This window comes from Coregonus clupeaformis, chromosome 28 (assembly GCF_020615455.1).
Source record: "Coregonus clupeaformis isolate EN_2021a chromosome 28, ASM2061545v1, whole genome shotgun sequence".
Taxonomy (NCBI): Eukaryota; Metazoa; Chordata; class Actinopteri; order Salmoniformes; family Salmonidae; genus Coregonus; species Coregonus clupeaformis.
In genome coordinates this window covers 35,573,948-35,599,436 of record NC_059219.1, presented here as the reverse complement: position 1 = coordinate 35,599,436, position 25,489 = coordinate 35,573,948, and the positions used below count along the sequence as shown (strand labels likewise).

At 43.0% G+C, this 25,489-nt stretch overlaps 1 protein-coding gene across 4 annotated transcripts in view; it reads right to left on the bottom strand.

The window, feature by feature from the left end:
• Nucleotides 1-716: 716 nt before the first annotated feature.
• LOC121543698 (synapsin-3-like) overlaps nucleotides 717-25,489 on the bottom strand; it is a 169,504-nt gene continuing 144,731 nt past the window's right edge. For 3 of the 4 annotated variants that reach the window (XM_041853832.2, XM_041853831.2, XM_041853833.2), the window contains 4 exons: nucleotides 13,086-13,217; nucleotides 12,874-12,904; nucleotides 12,581-12,743; nucleotides 717-3,407 (listed from right to left, as the gene is read on the bottom strand). In XM_041853832.2, coding sequence (XP_041709766.1) covers nucleotides 3,284-3,407; nucleotides 12,581-12,743; nucleotides 12,874-12,904; nucleotides 13,086-13,217 — 450 coding nt within the window. In that variant the 3' untranslated portion in view covers nucleotides 717-3,283. The remainder of the gene's footprint in view (nucleotides 3,408-12,580; nucleotides 12,744-12,873; nucleotides 12,905-13,085; nucleotides 13,218-25,489) is intronic. The other variant, XM_041853834.2, reaches the window with a different exon arrangement.

Sequence of the window (25,489 nt, the reverse complement as noted above, 5' to 3'; positions counted from 1 at the left end):
TCACTGAACTGGGCCCGGTTTCCTAAAAGCAGCTTAAGGCTAAATTCATCGTTAGAACCAGACGATCCTATGGTTCTAAAATGAATTTAGCCTCAATATGCTTTTGGGAAACTGGGCCCTGATCAATTAACTAAGTAGCTCAGTGTGGTGACTAGTTGGGATAAAATCCTGCAGTTCCTCCGGCACTCCAGGAACAGAGTTTCCTACCCATGACCTACTAGACCCAGACCTCACGCCAACTCAAATAAATTACTAATCTGAGTCGAAGGAATTTTGGGATTATCAATAAATCTCCTGAGAGTTGTGTGCTCTGAAGGGAAGTCAGAGGACTAACTGTAACAGCCTTAAATGAAGAAGACTGAAATCTATGAAACTGCTTCAAATGGGACTTCAGTAACAGAAAGAGGGTTGGTGGTAGTTAATAAAGTTGTATGCTTTAAATAGAAAGTGACAGTCAGAGACAACGGAAAGTGCCAATAATTCCAACGTTGTCGTAAATTGGTTTGTGGGCACTCACCTTGTAAGTCCTCTGTGTTCTATGAGTTTCACATCCTAAAGGGGTATTTCTTATGACAAAGTCAATGGGGACATGATGATATGCATTCTACAGTACCTGAGATGGAGAATGGGATATTACATGGTTGTATAATGGGGGTTTATAATCATCGCTACCCAGCAGCATGGTCAATACGAAAAATTAAATTCTTACCACTAAGTGTAATAAAATATGTCACTTTTAATAAAAACTTAACAAAATAACAAAACAATGTTAAAATGACTTGCATTAATAACAGTAACACACATTATGCGTCACACACTTCATACATTATAAGCAGCCAGACAATAACAATTATTTACATGACAATATTGTTACACCAGAGGCACACCAGGGGTCAGTTTTCATGCCACACTTATATCATTAATACACACGAGGGCACACAATGCTTTCCAGCAGATGCTCATCATAAGAGGATATATGACTGCAGGTTCTGTTAGATTGGGAAAATAAGAGAGGAGGGTGGCTATTCAACGGAAGTGTAGATGACTTCTGAGCATCTGTTGAATGGCATAGTGCACACTTCAATAAACATACATATTTTAAGGGCTATTGCCGTTAATTCTCCATTGCAATGACATGTAAATGGGAATCATGATATGAAAACCATGTCATATTCATTTAGTTATTGACCGTAGATAATAGACTCATCTATGGGTGCATTGCCTTTTACTCACAGGGAATAACTACTTGAGAGACAGTACAGTACATCAAATTTACTGCATGAATGTTAGGATTAAAATTGTAGGAATACATGCAGACATACAGATTAGGTCAAATGAAAGCCATTCTTTTTTTGTCTTAATTCCACCCACTTCAGAGTATTAGTGGTAACTACTACTAGCAGCACAGCTTGCTGAAATTGAGGTAGTTACTAGATGACATCATCACCATTCAATTCTGCATTTCTTCAGTGCTTCAATTAACATTATTTGCTTACTGAAATTGTCAATTAACAAATGAGTAAATAAATCACTATGGATGTGTGGCATTCATAAGCTTACAGCTTTATACCCATGTACACTATAAATCAACACTAGTAGAAGCAAAATGATTGAATCATTTGAAGCATAACTAACACTAACAGTGATAACGAGTAAACATTTTGATTTATCAATAACATCATGACCATATTGTAAAAAAAAATTACATTTTCAGTAAATCATGGTTTTGTTATGGCTTTTCATAGTATTCGGTACTTTGAATTGTAGAAACATTTCACATTCAACAACAGAGACAAAATAATTCAAACACCCAGGTTTTACCATACAAACACATAATTTTGTCAGTTTTGATAATAATACCTTACTATGATTGGCATATATGTTCAGGACAATAAATACAGTTTGAAAGTGAAAAGACAAACTGAATAACTGTTTAAAAATGTATTTAAATCAAGTTGGAGTGCAAGTTTAATTTCACCCATATTGCTGATAGTGCGACTTGAAGTGCTATTACTATAAAGAAAGTATGGGGACAATATTCAATCCATGAAATAGAACCAGTCAAAAATGTAACCCTAAACAGAAAATCAATTTGGGCGCAGACTTAAAATGTTTGCACTTAAGTCAAAAGAACAAACTAGGCAGTCATGTGATTAGTCTGTCCTATCCTATTATAATGAGATAACCGTACGGGGGGGGAATAATATGGACACTAAGCTAACATCAGATAGTATCGTTACCGTAGATAGGTTGCTGAGTATTAGGGTACAAGACAACTTTGTCATTTCCTGAAGTGGATGTAAGCTATAGACAGATAAACACATTGCAAATCATGTCTATTCTTAGGTCGACAATGCTTCAAGGATCAAAAGTAAATGTAATTCTCCCAGGAGTATTTTCAACCTTACAGAATGTACATAATTAAAGGTAACTGATCATATAGCCATTGAAGCAAAGATGTCAGCACTTCTTCTCTGTGTTATGTACATATTTTCACCTTTCAACACACAGCAAGGGAGTAGTAGTAAATCAAATGCCCAATATAAAATAAAATAAAGTTCATAGTGCTATATACATTGGATAGTTCATTAATGCTTAGAACGTAGGGAAGAATTGTCTGTGATGGAAGACTTAGAATAATATTTCTGCCTCGTAAAATTGCAAATTGACAGGCACAATATATAGCCTAAACTATCTTGACCTAATACAAGGAATTTTAATCCAAAATACTTTTGTAATCAAAGGCCAAAATTACAAATCATTATATAGTGAATTACTATATCAGCCAATCAACATGTATGGGTCTACAAGACATGGAAAAAGTATTTCTATGAAATGAGACTGGCAAGATGCTAAGCGTTGCTGGTGAACCTAGCCCATACACTATTATTGGTCATTTCTAAATACTGTAATATTGCCTTTATCTCCCAAAGTATATCAACATCCTTGAAGATGATAAACACAAATATGACCAAAACAAAAGAATGAATCAGATGAACATTTGATGAAATGACAAATAGAATGCAAACCGACATCTCAACTACACCAACCAAACAGTACAAGATGAACTATAGCCTAATTTAGTTTTAATTTTTTTTTTTTTTTGACGGATGATTCTGAGAGGTGGACCCTCTCTACCTGCCATTTATGGATAAGAACAGGAAGTAGTGGACAGGAAGCTTGACTGAGCGCGCTCTGTAACAGATTAGTACCTTGGAGCTCTCCTGGAGGCCGATGGCTAATGACTGACAGTAGGCGGATGGATATGAGGAGTCTGTTGAAGTTAGTCGGAGAAGAGGCTGGCGAAGGACTGCCGGAGGCTGCGGATGGTCTCTGCCTTGGCCTCGTCGTCCGTGGCGTTCCCTTTCAGGGTCTCAGTGAAGGTGTTGGTGAGGGACTGGGATTTGCTGCAAGGGGCGAGAGTGAAAGAGTGAGGCTGAGGGGCATGCAACATGGAGATGTATGTGCGTGTCTGTTTGTGTGCATTCATGCATGCTTGTGTGCGCATGTGTTAAGAGGGGCGAGGGGCTCATATTCTGCCAACTTTGCTACTGCACAGTTTGATCAACAGAGGCTGGCCAACAGCACACACAACAGGGAATAAATACACTAGTGCACTTTGCTCTCTAAGGCCAACAAGATTTTAACAAAGGAGCTTAATCTTAGAAGACACAAGTTCATGTTTATTGTAGCAAAGCCAACAACTGTCTGCTTGGACAGAAATACAGTCAAACTTTAGAAATGTATCCGAGCCAGGAGGTAAACTGGGCAAAGGTTGTGGAGAAATCTTGTTGCAAATTGCCCAACCGACAATCCCTTTGCCATGTACAGCCAATACATTTACATTTTAGTCATCTTATCCAGAGCGATTTACAGGAGCAATTAGGGTTAAGTGCCTTGCTCAAGGGCACATTGACAGATTTTTCACCTAGTCGGCTCGGGGATTAGAACCAGCGACCTTTCGGTTACTGGCACAACGCTCTTAACCACTAAGCTATCTGCCGCCCTGCCGTTGAACTAGAGAGGAGTTACGAGAGAACCAAAACTCAAGAGGTAGTTTCACTTTTATCACATATTATTATCTGAAGGGGTAGCTGGAGCTGAGCATCCTGTAAATGCAGACCATTTATTAACAGCCGTTAAACAGGAACAAAAGTGGGCGCGTCAGTGATTATAATAGAGTATTTCTGTCAAGCTACAGGAGCATGTACGGTAAAATCTTTATACAATGTCTCTATCTAGCAGCCGTTTGTGGCATCTGCACAGATCTGCTCCAAGTAGATATATTCCTAGTACTCACCCAGAAGGTAAAGGTTTTAATGACCAGACGACAGTTTAAGGTTTTCACAGAACTTTTACTAGTGTGACGACCCTCCCACTCTGTCTGCCGAATTCTCTCTTTGTTCTTGTTTTCCTTAATTGGATATCGGTGGGTGGAGCCGGGAGGGTCGTCAGAGAAATGGGACACACCTGGGCTCGGGTGTGTCCCAGGGATAAATACACCTTTCCCTTATTCATTGTAGAGACTCTCTCCATGCAGACACACGTTTGGATTTAGGTTGTGGCTGTATTGTTTGCTTTGGCACCTTTCAACACTCCTCATTATCACATCCACTCACACTACTGATTACTGACTACACACACTATTGTTAATTGTATATAGTTTGCTTTAGTTAATAAATATATTTTGTTATTCCTTATCTCCACCGGCTATGAGCCGCTTCGTGACAAGTGGGGGCTCGTCCGGGAGGTTGGTTCCTAGACATTTCTGCGTATAGTATTGTGTTGCATTATGATGGGTTAATGTTACTTGGGATGCGCTTTGGTTGGTATTCACTGTATAGTCTTATAAGTGTTTGGTATAGTGCCTTCGAGACGTATCAGTTATTTTGGTTGTCCGGTGACTTTATCAAACGGTGCGTTGCCTGGTAAAGTATGCAGTAGGCCTAATACTAGTGTTGTTTGGCTAACTGGTATGAGTATTTTGTTTGGGAGAAAACGTAGAGTTAGTGTTCGATAAACTCTTTAGGTGTTTTGTTTGCATCTTTTGGTACAGTTAAAAAAAAAAAAGTTGTGATGTTTGGTAGGCCCAGTGTTGGTTGCCTTTTGTTTGTTAAACTAGCCACTGAGGTGGATATTTTTGTGTGCTGCGTTGGAAAGTATATTGGTTAGTTTCCAGGCCCCTGCCCAGGCTGGAAACTCTTGCTTTACCCGCTGTTGGGACATCGGTCCGAGGAGGTGAGCACAATCGGCTGTGTACCTCAGTGGGAGATTTTGTTAGGGTAGTGCTATTTGCTACCCGGCGCGATAGCCTTTCTTTTCGTTAGGCTTAGCGACGTGTTCCACTTTGGAATACGTTGGGCATGGTTATTTTGTTTATTTTTGTGTGGCGGACGGAGCAGTTGTCTTGAGAGCATATCCGTGGCTTAGGTGGAATCTGCCGGCGTGCTGTTTTTTTTCTCCCATGCCAGCGGGCTACAGTGCGTAATTACCCACCGCAAATCCGCACGAAGACTAGGGTTGAGTTATTGTAGGATTTGGGGAAGCTCTTTATATCTCATCTTTCTCCTGTGGTGTCCAGTGTGATTGGCTCTTCTGTTGTGGTCTTGTGTGCTCAGCAGAGGGGAAGAGTAAGATTATTTTTAATAGTTATTTGTGACTATGGCGTCTAATGTAGACAAGTTAATTCGCATTGCATCAGAGTGTAACCCTCTCACCAGGCTCGAATTTGACTCTCACGATATTACCTTACTTAGAATATCTGAACAGCATGGGATATTAGGTGAGAAGGACATCTCCAATAAGAAACCCTATTGTAAACTTGCTAGGGTGAATGACAAATAGGGTATTAACTTCAGATAGAATGATTATAGACTTGGTTATTATTATAAGGATATGCTTTCCCATGCATTAAATTAAACTGAAACAGTAAATGACTCCACCAATTCAACAGACATAAGGTTCAAGATCTATATTAATCACATTTTCAATGTATCACATCAAAAGAAATACAAATAATAAACCCCAATGATTTTCCACAACCCATGTCCAAATTATTTGCAAGCTTGCTTAAACCCTGGGCGCGCGTTGGAGCTAAAAAAAAATTACGACATACATAAAGTCCTGAAGTCCACCCCACATTTGTAGTTACTCACTACTTGTAGATAATACCTCAGCAAAGTATAGCTAGTAGTTCTGTGCAGGTGTCCTCACAAGATCCACAGCGAACACAGCTATCAATGCAGCCAGTACTCCGTAGCAGCAACAGACATCCGTTGGAAACCCAAACTCGTTGATCGTCACAAGCAATTCTCTCCAAGTCTCGCACGATGCTAGGCTAACCTCTAGGATGTCGAATGTCTCCACAATGTGACGGCAGCTTCAGTCTCCACTAGGTCTTTCTTAACGAAATAATATCACTCTCTTATAGAACTAAAATCAGGATTTCCCTTCAAAACTCTGTAGGTATGGTTTTGTTCTCTCTTTATCGTTTCCTTTCGTCGTTTTTCCTTCCTTCACCAACCCCACTAACGTCTCTCCTCTCCCTTTTTTCAACCTTTCCCTCTCTTTTCTTTCCCAGTAACCAGTCCACTCTCCCATTGGCCACAACTTAACAAGTTACCTCATTGGTCAAAACTTTAACAAGATACGTGTGAAACTTGAACTTAAAAGTAAACCAACCTATTCACTTGTACATTTTTGAAACATTAATGCATTAACGACATTACAAATCAGGAGCTATTCGATCACCTTTTAAATTAATACCAATTAATTATAACAAATAAACTCTATACTTGGTTTTAGCAAGGTATTACAAGAGGAACTGTTAGAATTATGTACTAAAGAACAGCTGTTGAAGATCGCTGAACACTACCGGGTTGAAATTAGTGATAAACGTCTATAAAATTATGTTGATATTGAAGGCCAATCTGATGGAGTGGTATACTGGAAGTTACCACTGGGGCAGCCTCTGGCGAGGACTCGCCACCTCCCCAGCTGTCTCCCCATTTCACTACAATGGCCACTCCATAGCCTTAGTAGTCTTTCTTTTGAACAGCAGAAAGAACTGCTTCTGTTACAACTGGAGCATGATCGTGAGCATGATTGTGTTAAGCTCGAGCTTGATCGTGAGCATGATCGTGTTAAGTTCGAGCATGATCGTGTTAAGCTCGAGCATGATCGTGTTAAAGCTCGAGCATGATCGTGTTAAAGCTCGAGCATGATCGTGTTAAGCTCGAGCGTGATCGTGTTAAGATTGAGCATGATCGTGTTAAGTATGAAAAGGAATTGGAATTTAAACAGGATTTGGAAGGTGCTAAAGTTAAGCTGCAAAAAGAGCGGTTTTGTTGACGCTAGGAGTTGGCCTGACTCTGATCGCACTTTAATGTTGCAGTGTGTGTTGACTGGTAAAGCGTAGGAAGCATATTCATCTCTTGGTGTAGCCGACAGTGTCAGCTATGATAAGGTTAAAATGGCTGTGTTACAGATTTACGAATTGGTTCCTGAGGCTTACCGCCAATGATTTAGAACTTTAAAAAGGGCTGACAAAGAGACTCATATTGAGTTTGCGCGAGAGTTATCTTCACAGTTTAATCGCTGGTGTTCCGCCTCTGTGGTTACAACTTTCCAGGGGCTGTGTGATCTGATTATGCTAGAGCAATTTAAGGACACAATCCTTGATAGAATAGCCATGTACATTAACGTACGAAAAGTGAAGGCTGTCTCTGAAGCTGCGGTTTTGGCGGACAAGTATGTTTTGACTCACAAAACTGGCTTTGCAGATCCCCGTATTCAGAGTGAGTGGGGACGTTCGGAAAGATTTGGGTCTCGCCCACCGAGATACTCCGGTTCACAGGCAGAGCTTCAATCGTCTAGGATTAAGCCTGGCTCCCGTGGTAAAGCTGACTTTGGTCAAGTGTGTCACTACTGTCAGGGTTCAGGTCATTGGGAAAATGAATGTCCTGTTCTCAGGGCTAAGGGTAAATTCAGTACTCGCGCTAACGTTAAACCTAGGCCTACGGCGTTAGAAGCGCCTGTCTCACATCAGTTCACTCCTGTCACTCCGTTTCATGCCCAGGTGCATGTGAAAGTCCCAATTGACCCAGATTATTTTGTTTTCATTAAGGACGGTTTTGTGTCTATATTAGGAAATAATGACCTAGTGCCAATGAAGATCCTAAGGGACACAGGTGCTTCTGAGACATTTGTGTTAGTCTGTGTTACCCTTCTCTGCTGAGACTGATTAATGGAATAGTGTTTTAATTAGGGGAATCTGTTTGAACACTGTCAGTTCCAGTGCATAAACTGATGTTGGATTCTGAACTGGTGAAAGGCGAGGTAGTTGTAGGGTTGTGTCCTTCGTTGCCTATTGAGGGTATCGACGTTATCCTTGGGAATAACTTGGCTGGTGCGCGTGTATGGCCTGTCGTGTCTCCATTTCCTGTAAGCCGTCATTTGTAGGGATTCCCGATGAGAGCGCGCAGAGTTTCCCAGAGGTGTTCTCTGCGTGCGCAGTGACGCGTTCCATGAGCCGTGGCGACCTGGTCACTGTGTCGGCAAATTATGATAGTACAAAGAAATCTGTCACTATTTTCCCTGTTATCTGTGCCCCGCTCTGATCTAATCAAAGAGCAACGGGTTGACCCCACATTAGAAGAGTTGCGTGACAAAAGTGTGCCTGTGGAACAGTTGAGAGATGTCGCCCATGGCTATTTTCTCCAGGAAAATGGGTGCCTCATGGTAGTAGTTTTGTGGGGGAGGCAATTAGTCAGGTTGTGGTACCAGTTAAGCTTCGTGAGTTGGTGCTGAAAACTTCCCACAACGATGTTGCTGGACATCTGGGCGTGACAACCTACAATCGCATATTGAGACATTTCTTTTGGCCTAGGTTAAACAGGGATGTTTCGGCGTTCATCAAAACCTGTCACACCTGTCAATTTAACGAGTAAACCTAATCAAGCTATTAAGCCGGTACCGCTGTTTCCTATTCCCGTACTCAGCCAACATTTTGAGTACTGATTATTGACTGTTGGCCTTCTGCCTCGCTCTAAGAATGGTAGTAGTTACCTGTTCACTGTGATGTCAGACCACTAGGTTTCCTGCTGTCTATCCTGTCCGGTCAATCACGACTAAGTCTGTGCTAAAAGCTTTGACTCAGTTTCTCACTGTTTGGAATCCCTAAGGTCATTCAGTGATCAAGGTTCTAATTTCACCTCTAATCTGTTTGGTCAGGTTCTCCAACAGCTCCATATTAAACATAATTTGGCTAGCGCCTATCACGCGCAGAGTCAAGGAGTGCTGGAATGTTTCCATTAAACACAAGTCTTTGTTGAGAGCTTATTGTTCGGAGATGGATAAGGATTGGGAGGAGGGGTTGCCTTGGTTACTGTTACCCGCCAGGAAGGTTTCACAGGAGAGCACGGGTTTCAGTCCATAGTGTTCGTGGACTTCTAGCGGTGCTCCAGGATGACTGGAAGTCTCCTGAGCCACCTCAGTCTCTGTTATCTTATGTATGTGATTTCCGGCGACGCCTGTACGCTGCTGATGAGATGGCTAAAGATAAGCTATCATCTTCACAAGGGAGGATGAAAGCCATATTTGATCGGCGAGCTTAGCCTCGTTACTTTAGTCCACGTGACGAGGTTCTTGCTCTGCTGCCAATTGTTGGTTCTCCTTTTCACGCCAAGTTTCAAGGTCCATATACGGTTGTGCACCAGTGCACTGACCAATTCTATCTAGTTGCCACTCTGGAATGGAGGAAAGCGCACCAACTGTGCCATGTAAATCTGTTAAAACCGTATTATGCACGTTCCTCTGGGCCCGAACAGTGTGAGTCTGCAGAGGACGGTAAACCTGTTATTTTGGCCGGTACTGTTACGTCGCTGGGTTCTTCTTTTTGTCAAGCTAGGTCCGTGCATGGTGATGAGGATGTCCCTGGTCCCGACGATTGCGTACTGCAGGGTAGATTAAAAAATTCAGAGACACTGAATGTTTTGGATAGCCTTCTCACTCATCTACCTGCTGATAGGCGAGACGCGTTGGTTGGTCTGATTCTAAGTTTTCCAGTTTTGTTTTCTGATACACCTACTCATACAAACTTAATAGAACACAACATTGACATTGGGGATGCTGACCCCATCTGTCAGCGGTTCTATAGAGTTTCTTCAGAGAAATGGCGTTGTCTGGATGCTGAGAAGGTACATTCTGGAGAGTGATATTGCAGAACCTTCTTTCTCTAGCTGGGCTTCTCCCTGCATCTTGGTCAGTAAACCGGATGGGACAAACAGATATTGTACGGACTACCGTAAGGTAAACTGTCACTAAGCCAGATTAATGTCCTCGGATGGATGACTGCGTTGATCAGGTCGGAGCAGCTAAGTTTGTGAGCAAGTTTGAACTGTTAAAGGGCTATTGGCAGGTGCCACTGACCAGTAGGGCATGTGAAATCTCTTCCTTTATTACACCCTCTGGTCTGTACTCGTATTCGGTTATGAATTTCTGCTTGCGTAACGCACCTGCCACTTTTCAGCGCCTTATGATTAGGGTTGTCTCCGGTCTGGTCGGGTGCGCTGTTTATCTGGATGATGTAGTGGTTTATGCAGATACTTGGGAGGAGCATCTGTCCCGTATTCAAACCTTGTTCAAACGCCTGGCGGCGGGTCGCCTCACTATCAATCTGGCTAAGTGCGAGTTTGCTCAGGCGACCGTTACGTACCTTGGTAAGGTGGTTGGGCAGGGTGAAGTTTGGGCTAAAGTGATAGCTATTGATGCTTTTCCACCGCCAACTACTAAAAAAGGAACTGATGCGTTTCTTGGGAATGATTGGTTATTCCCGTAGTTTCTGTAGGAACTTCTCTACCGTAGTCTCTCCCCTGAAAGCTAAGGCGGTTTACATATTGTCTCCTCTCTGTCAACAGGCTTTTGAGGATGCAAAGAGGTTGCTTGCCTCAACTCTGGTGCTGGCTGCTCCTTGCATGGACTTGTCATTCACCTTGCAGGTGGATGCGAGTCACGTGGGGGCAGGTGCAGTCCTGCTGCAAGCTGATGTGTCCGGTGTTGAGAGGCCTGTTAGTTTATTTTCCAAGAAATTGAATCGTTATCAGTTGAACTACTCTGTGGCGGAAAAAGAAGCGCTAGCACTCATATGGGCGCTACAACACTTTGAGGTGTAGGTCGGGTGTAGTACCTATTGTGGTCTACACCGACCATAACCCTCTCACCTTCTTGAGGTCTGTGATGTGTCCCAACCAGAGGCTAATGAGATGGTGTTTGTTTTTACAGGCCTTCCATCTCTACGTGCGGCACATCACGGGAACTGATAATGTTGTTGCTGAGCCGCTCTCTCGTGCGCCCTGGTCCTGAACGAATCTGGTCCTATTGATCGGTGGACACGCGTTTTCTCAGACACGTGGTCCCCGACTGTATGCATGTCGTCCACGTGACTGACTACTGTTTATTTTGTATATTTTGTGTTCTGTTGCTCCTGTTTTCTGTTCTCGTTTTCTTCTTTCCTCTTAAAAGTTGCTTCCTGTGCGCAAAGGTTGCTGAGGTCTGGGGAGGACGAGGTTGGCTGGGACAGTGGGATAGGGGTAACCAGGGCAGTATTTTGTTTGTGTTTATGCATGTATGGTTGGTGTGGTGTTCCGGGGTCCTTGGTGGTCCCCGGTTTTATGGGGGATGTAACGACCCTCCCATTCTGTCTGCCGAATTCTCTCTTTGTTCTTGTTTTCCTTAACAGGATGTCGGTGGGCGGAGCCGGGAGGGTCGTCAGAGAAACGGGCTCGGTTGTGTCCCAGGGATAAATACACCTTTCCCCCCATTAATTGTAGAGAGACTCTCCATGCAGACACACTGTTGGATTTTGGTTGTGGCATTTTTGTGGCTGTATTGTTTTTTTTTGTTGCTTTGGCACCTTTCAACACTCCTCATATCACACCTATGCACGCATCCACTCACTCACACTACTGATTACTGACTACACTCACAGCATTGTTAATTGTATATAGTTTGCTTTAGTTAATAAACATATTTTGTTATTCCTTATCTCCACGTTGTTTTCCTATTTGTTACGGGCTACGAGCCGGTTCGTGACACTAGAGATCTTGTACTTTAGCACAGATTTCTTTACAATTCTAATTAAGCAATAAGGCCCAAGGTGTGGTATATGGCCAATATACAGTACCAGTCAACTTGAATGGTACAGTATGACATTATAAACTGGGTGGTTTGAGCCCTGAATGCTGATTGGCTGAAAGCCGTGGTACATCAGCTCATATACCACGGGTATGACAACATATTTATTTTTACTGTTCTAATTACAATGGTAACCAGTTTATAATAGCAATAAGGTACCTTGGGTGTTTGTGGTATATGGCCAATATACCACGGCTAAGGGCTGTATCCAGGCACTCTGCGTTGAGTCATGCATAAGAACAGCCCTCAGCCATGGTATATTGGCCATATACCACACCCCCTCATGCCTTATTGCTTAATTATATTATTCTGTTAGTATTACACACCCATGTTAACATCAGCTATGACCATGGAGATGAGATTTGAGGCATTTGATGCATTTACTTACTTCAGTTGTGGAGGTTGTTTCTGGGAGCCGGGGCCAGTGGCGGCGGGAGGTGGGATGGGTCCGGGCTGGAAGGCCTGGCTGGGAGAGGTGTTAGCTGAGCGGGCTCGCTGAGGAGAACCCTGGGCTGACTGGGAGGGAGAACCAGAGCCAGAGCGATGCCCACCTGCAGAGCCAACACACATGTTTCGTCTCAGAGACTCAAGGCACTACTATGTATTTCTCAACACAACCATAATACTCATTTTCACAACAGCAAACAAACTGGTGATAAGATGTCGATGAGGTCTCTTTACCTTGGGCCCTTCTTGGCTGGGTCGTCTGTGGCTGTGAAATGAAAAGCATTGAAAATGGACAGTAATAGTGCATGATGCATGGTTGGTTTGATATACTCCCTATACAAGGGCTTATTTGAAACAATTCTTCATTACTTTTGAGATCTAATCTACATCATCAATTCAAATCCATAACAGTGTTACACTCTGGAGAGGAGGTGAGAGAGATTTACCTTCACAGCGCTGGGCTGTGGTGTGTTGATACCGAGCAGCACACTGCACATCTTATTGATCACTAGATCAGTGATCAACTGCCTGTCCTCCTCCACGTGCTCACCAATCAGAGGCATGGAACTGTCCATCACCTAGATGACACAGGAGATGTACACCAATCAGAGTGAAGAACAACAATATGGACAGTATAGGCAGGGATTCTAGACTGAGTCAATGCAAGTAAATGGGAAATTCACTGTAAATCCTTTCAACATGATTGACTTTATTCTTGCCACTAGACAGCAGTATTGGACATCTTATTTGAGCAGCTAGGTGTGATGAAGATGATGGTGAGGGGGTGAAATCACTGCAGTTTTTATGTTAGAGCACAGTGATTAAAGGGGTCTATTGACCACTGATATGTGTATACAGTACTATAGGCATAAATCATGAGATGTGACTTCCTCCCTATTATTACATAAAATACAGAAAAATATTAGTCATTATTTCAGTACATTTAGTACTTATTTCATAACTTATGGGTGGACACTGGATGTCAGGAAATGGCACGGCCACATAGATAATTGACTCAACAAACTTTTCCCACCGTAGCATTTCAACTCACAACACGTGCTTTGTTTGAAACCATCTCCACAAAGCATGTGGCTCTCCACCAGTCATGCTTTCCTCTGCATGAGAGGGTTGTGCCAATGCCACGCCAAATGAGAACCAAAACAAACAGAGGAAAGTGTGTCTCACAGGCTCAGGGAGAGAACGGAGGGAACACTCTGCCAGCAGGATGCATGTGTCGTGTCCCCAGAGCAGTATCAGGCCGCTGCACGCATTGTGGCCAGAGCACACTGTAAACAGACAGAACCCCTTTCATCCATGTGCCCCTTGTACACAGTGTCTACAGGCGAGAGGCTGTGTGTGTTTGTGTGTGGTTCTGTGTGGTTCTGTGTCTACAAGCATCCGTATGTGTGCGTCTATAAGTGTCTGTATGTATGTGTGTGCAGCAGAGCGCTGAGAGAGGGGAAAGCCCTCCTAGCCCAGGTGAGGAGAGCTGGGAGCTGGGTAGAAGGAAGAGAACTGGGCGGGCGATGTGCCGGGCAGTGTGGCCCCTTAGTCCTAACCATAAGGGACTGAGACTGACTGAGCCCTGGAGGACTGGCAGCTCCAGCCGGGACCCACTGCAAGCCAGGAGCCACTTCAAACGTGGTGCAGTGGTAGCCAGAGTACCGGTTACACCCTGGTAATTTATTGGGATATAGACTCATCTAGCAGATGACAAGGCTGCAGTTAGTTGCCCTTTAGTATTAGAACATAGAGGAGGTGTTGTTTTTCCCCTCTTTTATTGGGCTGCACAGTGTTCTTTTCTGCTGCTGGTCTGGACACTTCTGGAATGGAAAGATTTAAGGGTTGTAGATGGTGCACTCTGTACTCGGATGGACAATACAGAAGTGAGGAGTCAGCTGCAGAGTTTTGAACCATTTGGAGCTTATGGAGGGAACTTGAGTTGATGCCGGAGAGTAGTGAGATGCAGTAGTCAATACGGGAGGAGATGAATGCATGTATGAGGGTTTCAGCGGCAGGACAGGAGAAGGAGGACCTGACTTTGGCAATGTTGCGGAGATGGAAGAATGAGGTGTTGACAGTCTGTCTTATGTGGTGTCCAGGATGACGCCAAGGTTGCGTGCATGGAGGGAGGGAGAGACAGTGGTGTCGTCAGTGGTGAGGGTGAGGTTGCCAGCTTTGGTGAGGGTGGAGGAGGAGTTCTGTTTTATCACTGTTGAGCTTAAGGAAGTTTTGTTTTTATTGCAGAGAGGCAGGGTTCAATGTGGGTCAGAGGGGGGTTGAGGAGGGATTTGGTGCTGAGGTATATCTGGGTGTCATCGGCATAGCAGTGGAAGTTAAGGTTGAAGTGACAGAGGATCTGACCAAGAGGGATGATGTAGATGATGAAGAGTAAGGGACCCAGCACAGAGCCCTGGGGGACACCCTGTATAACCGCAGCTGAGTCTGAGGTGTGGCCATTGAGGGAGATGTAGTGGGTCCGGTTTGTGAGGTATGATTGTAGCTAGGAGAGTGCAGTGCCCTCAACACCCAGGCCCTCCAGCCTGATGAGGAGGATCTGATGGCTCACTGTGTCAAAAGCAGCACTCAGGTCAAGGGGTATCAGGATGTTGAGGGCACCAGCATCAGCAGAGGTGAGGAGGTCATTGATAACTTTGAGAAGTGCAGTTTCAGTACTGTGGAGGGGGCGGAAACCAGACTGGAGAGGCTCAAACAGGTTGTTGATTAGCAGGTGGGTTTGTAATTGGGAGGCAACAGTAGGTTCCAGAGTCTTGGCAAGGAAGGGGAGGTGGGAAATGGGGCGGAGGTTATTGAGGATGGTGGTGTCCAGTCCTGGCTTTTTTAAGATGGAGTTGACTGCATCTGTTTTGTAGTTGGAGGGGACAGTTCCGTGGGCGAGGGTGAGTTTGACAATGTGTTTGACATATGGACTGAAAGCAGGCAGGCAGGCAGGCTTTGATGAGAACAGTGGGGAGAGGATCCATGGAGCAAGTTGTAGTTTTGAAAAGTTTTGAGATTTCGGGAGAGTCAAAGGGGACAAATTCAGAGAGCCGGGTTTCATGTGTGACGGTTGGGAGGTTGACAGGGGGATTGGCGGCTGAGGGAGATTGATCAGTCAGTAATGAGTTTATTTTGGTGATCTTGTCCTTGAAAAACTGAAGGAAGGAGTTTCAGTTGAGTGGAGGAGTAGAGAAGGTGTCGTCACAGGGCTGAAGTAGTTTGAGAAGTAGGTGGACCTGGCAGCACGTAGGTGGCATTTCTGTAGGTGCAGAGGTGTACTTTGTAGGCTTCAGCGTGGACAGTGAGGCCAGACTTCCCGCTCAGGCACTCCAGGCGGCGGCCAGCTTGCTTCAGGGCACGGAGCTCATGGGTAAACCAGGGGGAGGAGGAGGAGACCAGGTTTAGTTTGGAGGGGGGCCAGAGAGTTGAGGGAGACAGATGGAGCAGTACTGAATTGGGCAGCTAGTTCATCAGGTGAGTTGGGGGTGTGGTCAAGGGGCAAGGCAGAGCAGATGAGAGTTGGAGGGGGTCAACAGCTTTGATGTTGCGGAAGGAGATGAGGCATTTGTCAATGTTTTGAGTATGAGGTAAGCGAGAAATTAAGGATCTTGTGGTCAGACAGTGGGAACAGGGAGGGGGAAATATGAGTTAGCTTGAGGCCAACAGAGCAGACGAGGTCAAGTATGTGTCCCTTGATGTGAGTGGGAAAATTGACATGTTGGGTAATATTGAAACAGTTCAGAACAGCAATGAAATCAGAGGCAAGTTTTTAGTTTGATAAGTCCACGTGAATATTCATATCGCCAAGCAAGTGGGGGGAGTGGGACAGCAATGGTGAGTAGTTTAGATAGTTCAAACAGAAATGATTGATTAGCTTTAGGAGGATGGTACACATGTATAATGGTCATGGAGCAAGATCATTTGTAAGCAATGTATTCAAATGAGGAGAGAGACAGTTCAGTTATTTTGATTTTAGAGTTGTACAGTACAGCGAGGCCGCCACCACGGCCGGTGGAGCAGGGGTGACACAGGTAGCCATAACCAGCGGGAGTAGCTTGGTTAAGAGAAAGTAAATCACCAGGTTGTTGTCAAGTTTCAGTTAGGAGGAGGAAGTCTAGCTTGTTGTCAGATATAAATTCATGGAGCAAGGGGGCTTTGTTGTTCATTGATGTTGAAGAGAGCAAAGTTAGTATTGTTAGGTGAGTTTATGAATAGTGGTAGGCTGACGGGGGGTAGGCAGTCATGTTTACAGTACGAGATGATGGATTGAAATACGACTCCTATATTCACAGTCAACCTGTCTTCCCAAAGACATCACAATCTAATCTGATACAAAACATATCTGCTATCTGATGTCTGTAATATTACAACACTGGCCAACATAAAGATATGCTATATGGGTTATTCCATTTTTAAAAAAGACTGCCTTTTGAGTACCTTTGATATTTTCAGTAGAAATTGTGTACCAATATTTAAAAGCCTGTTATATTAAATGAAGTACCTTTTAATATAGACCACATGGAGAATTCAATAAATCAGAATTTTTATATGAATAAAGACTTGCTAAAGTGCCAAAATTCAGCATTTTGTCTTGTCCCTTGTGCATCCTCTGTGATTCTAGGAATATTTTAACCCACTTAACCCCAAAGTTTTCACCATCATTATAAAGCCCTTATTATTGTGTTGCTTTGACAGTCATTTCTGAAGATTATTAATTTAATGTGATTAGTGATTAATTTACGTCCGTCCCTTATTTTAAGGTCAACCCTGTTACGTGAACTAAACTATCATTTTAATATGGTGATTCTATTCCTTTTGATATATTTTTCAAAATAAACATTTAACATCTAATAGTCAAATCATAATGTAAAAGCAGGTGAGCTGGTTCTACTCTTTTTGGCCATTTCTGGTGTTTTGTGGTGGAAAACTGAGTGGATCGAGCATAACCCGTCAACTCTATTATTACCCATAGATTAGTCTCGCGTTGCCTTGCCTCCAAAATCACGTCATTGTCACGCCTCCCTTGGAGGTCTGGAGTATATTGTATTGCAAAAACGGGTTTCAAGAACCCTCCCCTACACGCCCGTAGAAGGGGTGCTGTGTGTTATGTTCATCACTGTTTTCCGTCCGGGTAGTTGTTGCCTATGCTAGTTTTAAGTGCTAGTTTTGAAGTTACAAAGTGTGGTTTATATTTATTGAAATTGGATTACGCTGGTAAAGTCACAACACGTTCTAAACCACTCTGGTGACAAACACACATTTTTCCTTGTCTCCATTCATCCACATGGCTGCGCTTTGCTACCACCGACAATATCGTGAAGATTACCCATTATTTTGTTTTTGTAAGGACCCAAAAAACAGAGGCAGTGGGAGAACCTATTTAAGTAAGTAAATACATTTTTAACATGTAAACTATGTATTATTAGCCAGCTAGCTGGCTGGCTACAGTTGGCCACTTTGTAAGCTAACTAAACTGAGCTGCTAGCTAACTTTACACACTGTTTAGCTAAGTGAATTAAATGTCATCAGCTAGCTAACTTCCTATTAGCTAGCTATCTTGATGTAATCATTGTAAATTAAAAAACAGTCTCCAAATGCATTTGTAGATAACAGCCATGGAAGAGGGTGAAATTGCATTTCCAGCTGTCAGTAAAGTGAGAGTTAGTGTAGGCTACTGGATAGGGCAGGTCATTTTATGGGAGGAAATTATTAAAATATTATCCAGTTCCAGTCCCTAGAGGGGAAATAATAGCAACATAATATTCAGTGCTGTCTAATTTGAGTATAATAAAGCCTGTTTCATTGTGATTTTTGTTCTGTCCTCAGATATGGAAAGCTATGAAAGCCTGTTGCAGATGAAGAGAGAGGTCCCAATGGATGTTCCAAAAGATTAAGGTTATATCCTATATGCCATGAGTTATATGTGTAGGCCTACCTACAATGCATTCGGAAAGTATTCAGACCCCTTGACTTTTTTTTAACGTTACAGCCTTAATCTAAAATAGATTAAATACATTTTTTCCCCTCAATCTACACACAATACCACATAATGAGAAAGTGAAAACAGGTATTTAGAATTTTTTGCAAATGTATTAAAAATAAAACAGAAATACCTTATTTACATAAGTATTCAGACCCTTTGCTATTAGACTTGAAATTGAGCTCAGGTGCATCCTGTTTCCAGTGATCATCATTGAGATTTTTCTACAACTTGATTGGAGTCCACCTGTGTTAAATTCAATTGATTGGACATGATTTGGAAAGGCACACACCTGTCTATATAAGGTCCCACAGTTGACAGTGCATGTCAGAGGAAACATCAAGCCATGAGGACGAAGGAATTGTCTGTAGAACTCAGAGACAGGATTGTGTCAAGGCATAGATCTGGGGAAGGGTACCGAAACATTTCTGCAGCATTGAAGGTCCCAAAAACACAGTGGCCTCCATCATTCTTAAATAGAAGAAATTTGGAACCACCAAGACTCTTCCTAGACCTGGCCGCTGGCCAAACTGAGCAATCGGGGGAGAAGAGCCTTGGTCAGGGAGGTGACCCGATGATCACTCTGACAGAGCTCCAGAGTTTCTCTGTGGAGATGGGAGAACCTTCCAGAAGGACAACCATCTCTGCAGCACTCCACCAATCAGGCCTTTATGGTAGAGTGGCCAGACGGAAGCCACTCCTCAGTAAAAGGCACATGACAGCCCGCTTGGAGTTTGCCAAAAGGCACCTAAAGACTCTCAGACCATAGGAAACTAGATTCTCTGGTCTGATGAAACCAAGATGGAACTCTTTGGCCTGAATGCCAAGCATCACGTCTGGAGAAAACCTGGCACCATCCCTACGGTGAAGCATGGTGGTGGCAGCATCATGCTGCGGGGATGTTTTTCATCGGCAGGGACTGGGAGACTAGTCAAGATCGAGGAAAAGATGAACGGAGCAAAGTACAGAGAGATCCTTGATGAAAACCTGCTCCAGAGCGCTCAGACCCTCAGACTGGGGCGAAGGTTCACCTTCCAACAGGACAACGACCCTAAGCACACAGCCAAGACAACTCAGGAGTGGCTTCGGGACAAGTTTCTGAATGTCCTTGAGTGGCCCAGCCAGAGCCCGGACTTGAACCCGATAAACATCTCTGGAGATGTCTGAAAATAGGTGTGCAGCTATGCTCCCCATCCAACCTGACAGAGCTTGACAGGATCTGCAGTGAAGAATGGGAGAAACTCCCCAAATACAGGTGTGCCAAGCTTGTAGCGTCATACCCAAGAAGACTTGAGGCTGTAATCGCTGCCAAAGGTGTTTCAACAAAGTACTGAGTAAAGGGTCTGAATACTTACACTACCAGTCAAAAGTTTGGACACACCTATTTATTCAAGGGTTTTTCTTTATTTTTAAAATGTTTTACATTGTGGAATAATAGTGAAGACATCAAAACTATGAAATAACACATATGGAATCATGTAGTAACCATAAACGTGTTAAACAAATAAAAATATATTTAATATTTGAGATTCTTCAAATAGCCACCCATTGCCTTGATGACAGCTTTGCACACTCTTGGCATTCTCTCAACCAGCTTCATGAGGTAGTCACCTGGAATTCATTTCAATTAACAGGTGTGCCTTCTTAAAAGTTAATTTGTGGTATTTCTTTCTTTCTTAATGCGTTTGAGCCAATCAGTTGTGTTGTGACAAGTTAGGGGGGGTATACAGAAGATAGCCCTATTTGGTAAAAGACCAAGTCCATATTATGGCAAGAACAGCTCAAATAAGCAAAGAGAAACAACAGTCCATCATTACTTTAAGACATGAAGGTCAGTCAATACGGAACATTTCAAGAACTTTGAACGTTTCTTCAAGTGCAGTCGCAAAAACCATGAAGAGCTATGACGAAAAAGGCTCTCATGAGGACCACCACAGGAATGGAAGACCCAGATTTACCTCTGCTGCAGAGGATAAGTTAATTAGAGTTATCAGCCTCAGAAATTGCAGCCCAAATAAATGCTTCACAGAGTTCAAGTCACAGACACATCAACAGCAACTGTTCAGAGGGGACTGTGTGAATCAGGCCTTCATGGTCGAATTGCTGCAAAGAAACCACTACTAAAGGACACCAATAAGAAGAAGAGACCTGCTTGGGCCAAGAAACACGAGCAATGGACATTAGACCGGTGGAAATGTGTCATTTGGTCTGGAGGCCAAATTGGAGATTTTTGGTTCCAACCACCGTGTCTTTGTGAGACGCGGTGTGGGTGAACGTATGATCTCTGCATGTGTAGTTCCCACCGTAAAGCATGGAGGAGGAGGTGTTATGGTGTGGGGGTGTTTTGCTGGTGACACTGTCTGTCTGAATACTTTCCGAATGCACTGTATGTTAGCAAATGTTGTATACAAAAAATACAGTCAAACATCACACAGTGTATAAACCTATTACAATTGGATCAGGCCAACCCTGCTGGAGGTCTGCTGGGTGTGCCAGGTTCTGTTTAAATCCAGCAATAACACACCTGATTCAACTTATCAAATCTAATGAGTTGATAATCAAGTGTGCTATTGATGGGTTGGAGTCTACTCACCCAGTTTATCAGGGATCAGTGAAGCAAGGTTGGCCACTGCTGGTATGGAGTTTTTTTTGTTTACCTGAAATGGTGCTTTAGTAATAATAGCCTACTTGTTACTACTCAATTATCTATTGTTTTTTAGACTAATCTTTACATACGAGTTAGCTAATTTGTACATTTTGAAGTCATGAAGTGTTGATTCTTTACATTTTAGTCATTTAGCAGACGCTCTTATCCAGAGCGACTTACAAGAGCAAAAAGGGTTAAGTACCTTGCTCAAGGGCACATCGACAGATTTTTCACCTAGTCGGCTCAGGGATTCGAACACGCAACCTTTGAGTTTCTGGCACAACCCTCTTAACCGCTAGCCTACCTGCCACAGTGTAGTGTTTAAACTTGTTTTAATTGTTAAACTATAATTCAAAATGAACTAGTGTCAATGTTGATTAATCACATATCACAATCCTGTCTCGGTGTCTGTGTTTCTGTGTTGTACTCTCAAATGAACATTTCCTTTTTGTCTAGTTGTAAGATCTCCAATCTGTTTTATTTGATTGTCACTCTCTCTCAGTATATCAGCTATGTGAATCCATTTTGCAGCTTATCATATGTCATGCATCGACAATGCAGCCATAGGCCTACAGTATGATGGCATTACTGGCCTTCTGGGCATCGGTCATCTGAAGCAGCTAAACTCACACATTGTTTACATGTTGAGATATGTTCTTAAATTTAAAATGATACCAGTAGACAATGTATATGAGGCAAACCATATACCAGATTTTGTACATGCCTTTTATGTGCTGACATGTACAATTGTTTAGTGTAAATCCAACACTTGTAATTTAGGTACAGAATGAAAATAAGGAGATGCCAATTAGGTTACAGGAGATGAGCATTACAGGAAACATTTTATTTGAATTATTTTATTTTATTCATTTTAGCAATGTTGCTTGCAAAATTATTGCAGTTGTTCCCATAGCTCTATGTATCACTGACCCTGGATAAGCTAGCGACTGGGCCAACACAGCCAATAATATGCTGTTTTTATTAACATTTTGTTGGCTTTATAATCGTGAGAGAAAGTGATCTAGCTAGTAGCTAGCTAGTTAGTTAGTTATACTTAGGTAGCTTACAAGGTTAGTTGACTTTTCTCAAAACAAACCTCATTGTGGCTATGTACTTCTTGTCCCTCATGCTAGCCTTTACAGCCAAATAACACTGCAGAAACGTCAAAATTAAAAATATTGATATGGCCAGCATTGTAGACCATTTCTCCCCTCTTGCTGCAGCTTTAGCTCATCTCAAAATAACAGAGAAATGCTGTGAAAAACAGCGTGCCACAAACGTTCTAAAATGTTTTGTTGAATTTATTTGTCCTCACGCACTGTTGCTCCTACGGCACTAATCTGGTGAGCACCTTTGGAGCTCTACCAAAGCAAGGCATTTGAATGGTTTGATGTATTGGAGGCATCACTAATTTACACCGGGTTCCGACCCCTCTTTAGCCGATTTCTGCCATGGAACTTCCCCAGGCTTCCCGGAATTCCCATAGATACAGACTAGAAATGTTTTAACAATTGACATTTTTTTGTGAAGCTTGCATTAAATTGCCACTCCCTGTTGCACACAACAAGCTTCCATTCCCCTGTTACAAGGGGATTTATGTCTGATTTAAGATTAAATCGTCAACCCTGTTACTATAGTCATTTTTGTATTTAACCTCGAGATCTGAAAACATGTCATGAAATTGTTCTTGCTCTTTGCAACAAAATGTACAAATTTGGGGAAATATTTTTTTTAAATGACGAAGTTACACTTCTCAGAAGGCACCGGATTGGTGGAATGACCCACATGTTGAGATCAGTACCAGTGGATTCTATATGAAGCGAATGTAAACAGCCATTACTTTTCATTAATGGGAAGTGTCACCATGTGTAATGGCTGTCTGGAACACAAACAGGTTCCCACTGTTAGGGACGTGCAATATTGCTATGTTCCCATTCACACTAATTAAATTCCACCAAGTGGAGAGGTGTGTGTAATTTGTTGTGCGCTTATAAAACATGTGACCCTCGGAGAGTCGGGTCACGGCCAATGTCTGCCATTATCAACGGTGACGCTGGAGCAATTAAGGTTAAGTGCCTTGCTCAAGGGCACAGACATATTTTTCACCTCGTCGCCTCTGGGATTCAAACTAGCGACTTTTCAGTTACCGGCAAAACCACTAGGCTACCTGCCGCCACAGTGTGTGTGTGTGTGTGTGTGTAGAACTCTTCTTGTCACGGAACATTGTTACGTGACTGTGTAACTGCTGCAGTCCCTGTCTGTCTCAGACCTCTAAGACCCGGGGGCCGTTCAAATAAGAATGCAGTGTGTCACACACACACACACAGAGTCTCAGGAGAGCCTGTGGAGATTTCCTGCAATAGCCGCATTGGTTATAAGCCCTTCCTACAATGGGAAGAGAGAAAGTGGATGACAGATGGGTGGGTGGAAGGCTGGCCTCCACCCTAGAAACATCAGGTTAAGAGAGAATGTGATGTATGTTTGAGAGCAGGCTAAATATGGACATCTCAGAGCACTGGGCCGTATGTGTCAGTATGTATCAAAGACAACGGGATGAGAGGTAATTTTTCATCTAACTGCCCACGAGGGGATTGCACATAAACAAACCACATTGGAGAGTGATGTGTGTGTGATCTGTGATGACGATGCAGATCGGAAATACCCTTCTTCTCAACCATTTTCAAAAACTGTTTATGTGAATAAGTAAAAGCTAAAACATTTTGGGGTCACATCAGTAATCTCTCAAGGTTAAAGGTCATTGAAAGCAAAACTGGTTTCGGTTCCTGTATGAGAACATTCCTGTTGTTTTACCGGTTTTAATATAAACCCATTATGAAGTGTTTATCTCATTTTAACTAACATTCATGAGTGTTCCCTAACTTCCATTGCTGTATTAGTACATGGTAATGTGTTTAGAGGAAAAGCACAGAGGAATCCATTGTATGCTTGTCCTTAATTTCCTCCTTTCATTGGTACATTGAGTTTAATGACTTATATTTAATAAGGACCGTTGAAGAATGCCAGAAAATGTGTTTTGGACAAAGTTATACTATGGTATCACAAACAGGTTAGCACTGAAATTATGTCTAATCACCCTCTGCAACTGGAAAAGTCCAATGATTTATGGAATGCAACCAAGAAAAGTAGGTTAAATTAGCATAGTAAATCAATTCTGTTGTGTTTTCCATAAGATCAAAAGTATAGGTAATACCTGCTATATGAAATACATTAACACTGGGAACAGAACTATTCATCAAACACAGTGGCTTACAAATGGGTTCAGCTGCACCAGGGACAGTTACTCACAACAGCTGCCAGTTGCACTGTAAATCAACTGTGCAGGTGTGCACCACACACACACAGGTGCGAGCGAGCACACATACGCATGCATACACGCGCACAAACAGACACGTGCGCACGCATGCACCCCTCTGAATTGTCTCTATTGTCCAATCCATAGCACAGACACACACATAAACACATACCATATGGACACACACTCTGACACAACCAGCTCTTTCCTCTTCCTCCCATCCCACCCCTTCCTCTTCCCACTGGTCAGTCCATAAGCTGCCATGTGAGAGGAGATAAACCAGGCTTGTCTGGAGGAAACAAGAGGCTGGGCTGGTTGTGAGAGATGGGGCTACCTAAGCACTGAGACGGTGTGTTTTTACCAGTCCCAATACAGTACGTCAGGTCACGACCATGCACGTATCTCTGTCTGCCGAAGCTTATTTTTACACTGTGTGTATGTGTGTGTGTCTGCGTTTCATCGCTTGTCCAATAACGTCAGGTTAGGGCAATGCAGTTATCTCTGTGTCTATGTATGTGTTGCATGTGTATTGTGCATGTGTGTAGCTAAAGGCCTCATCTGGAGTTGATGTGAGCTAAGTGGAACAACAGGAAGTGCCTGGTCGGTGTAACGGTGTATCTGCTCCTTTTAAACAGATGTGTTCTACAGCAACAAGTGCTCACTGTGCCGTGCTGCCCAGCAGCCCAAAATAAACCCAGCCAGAGGTTGTTATGGGGTGATAATGTCTGTCGCACAGAGGCACTTATTGTACCACTCATTGGGTGGTTCTCCCAAGTCAGTGGCTTGGTAGTGATCTAACTGCAGGTGCTTTAACCCTTGAAATTGGGCAAGGGTTTTTAACTAGAAGACACAAAGACCACTGGGAATGCGATGATCATTTGTGACTCATTTCAGGAAACTACTTCACAGG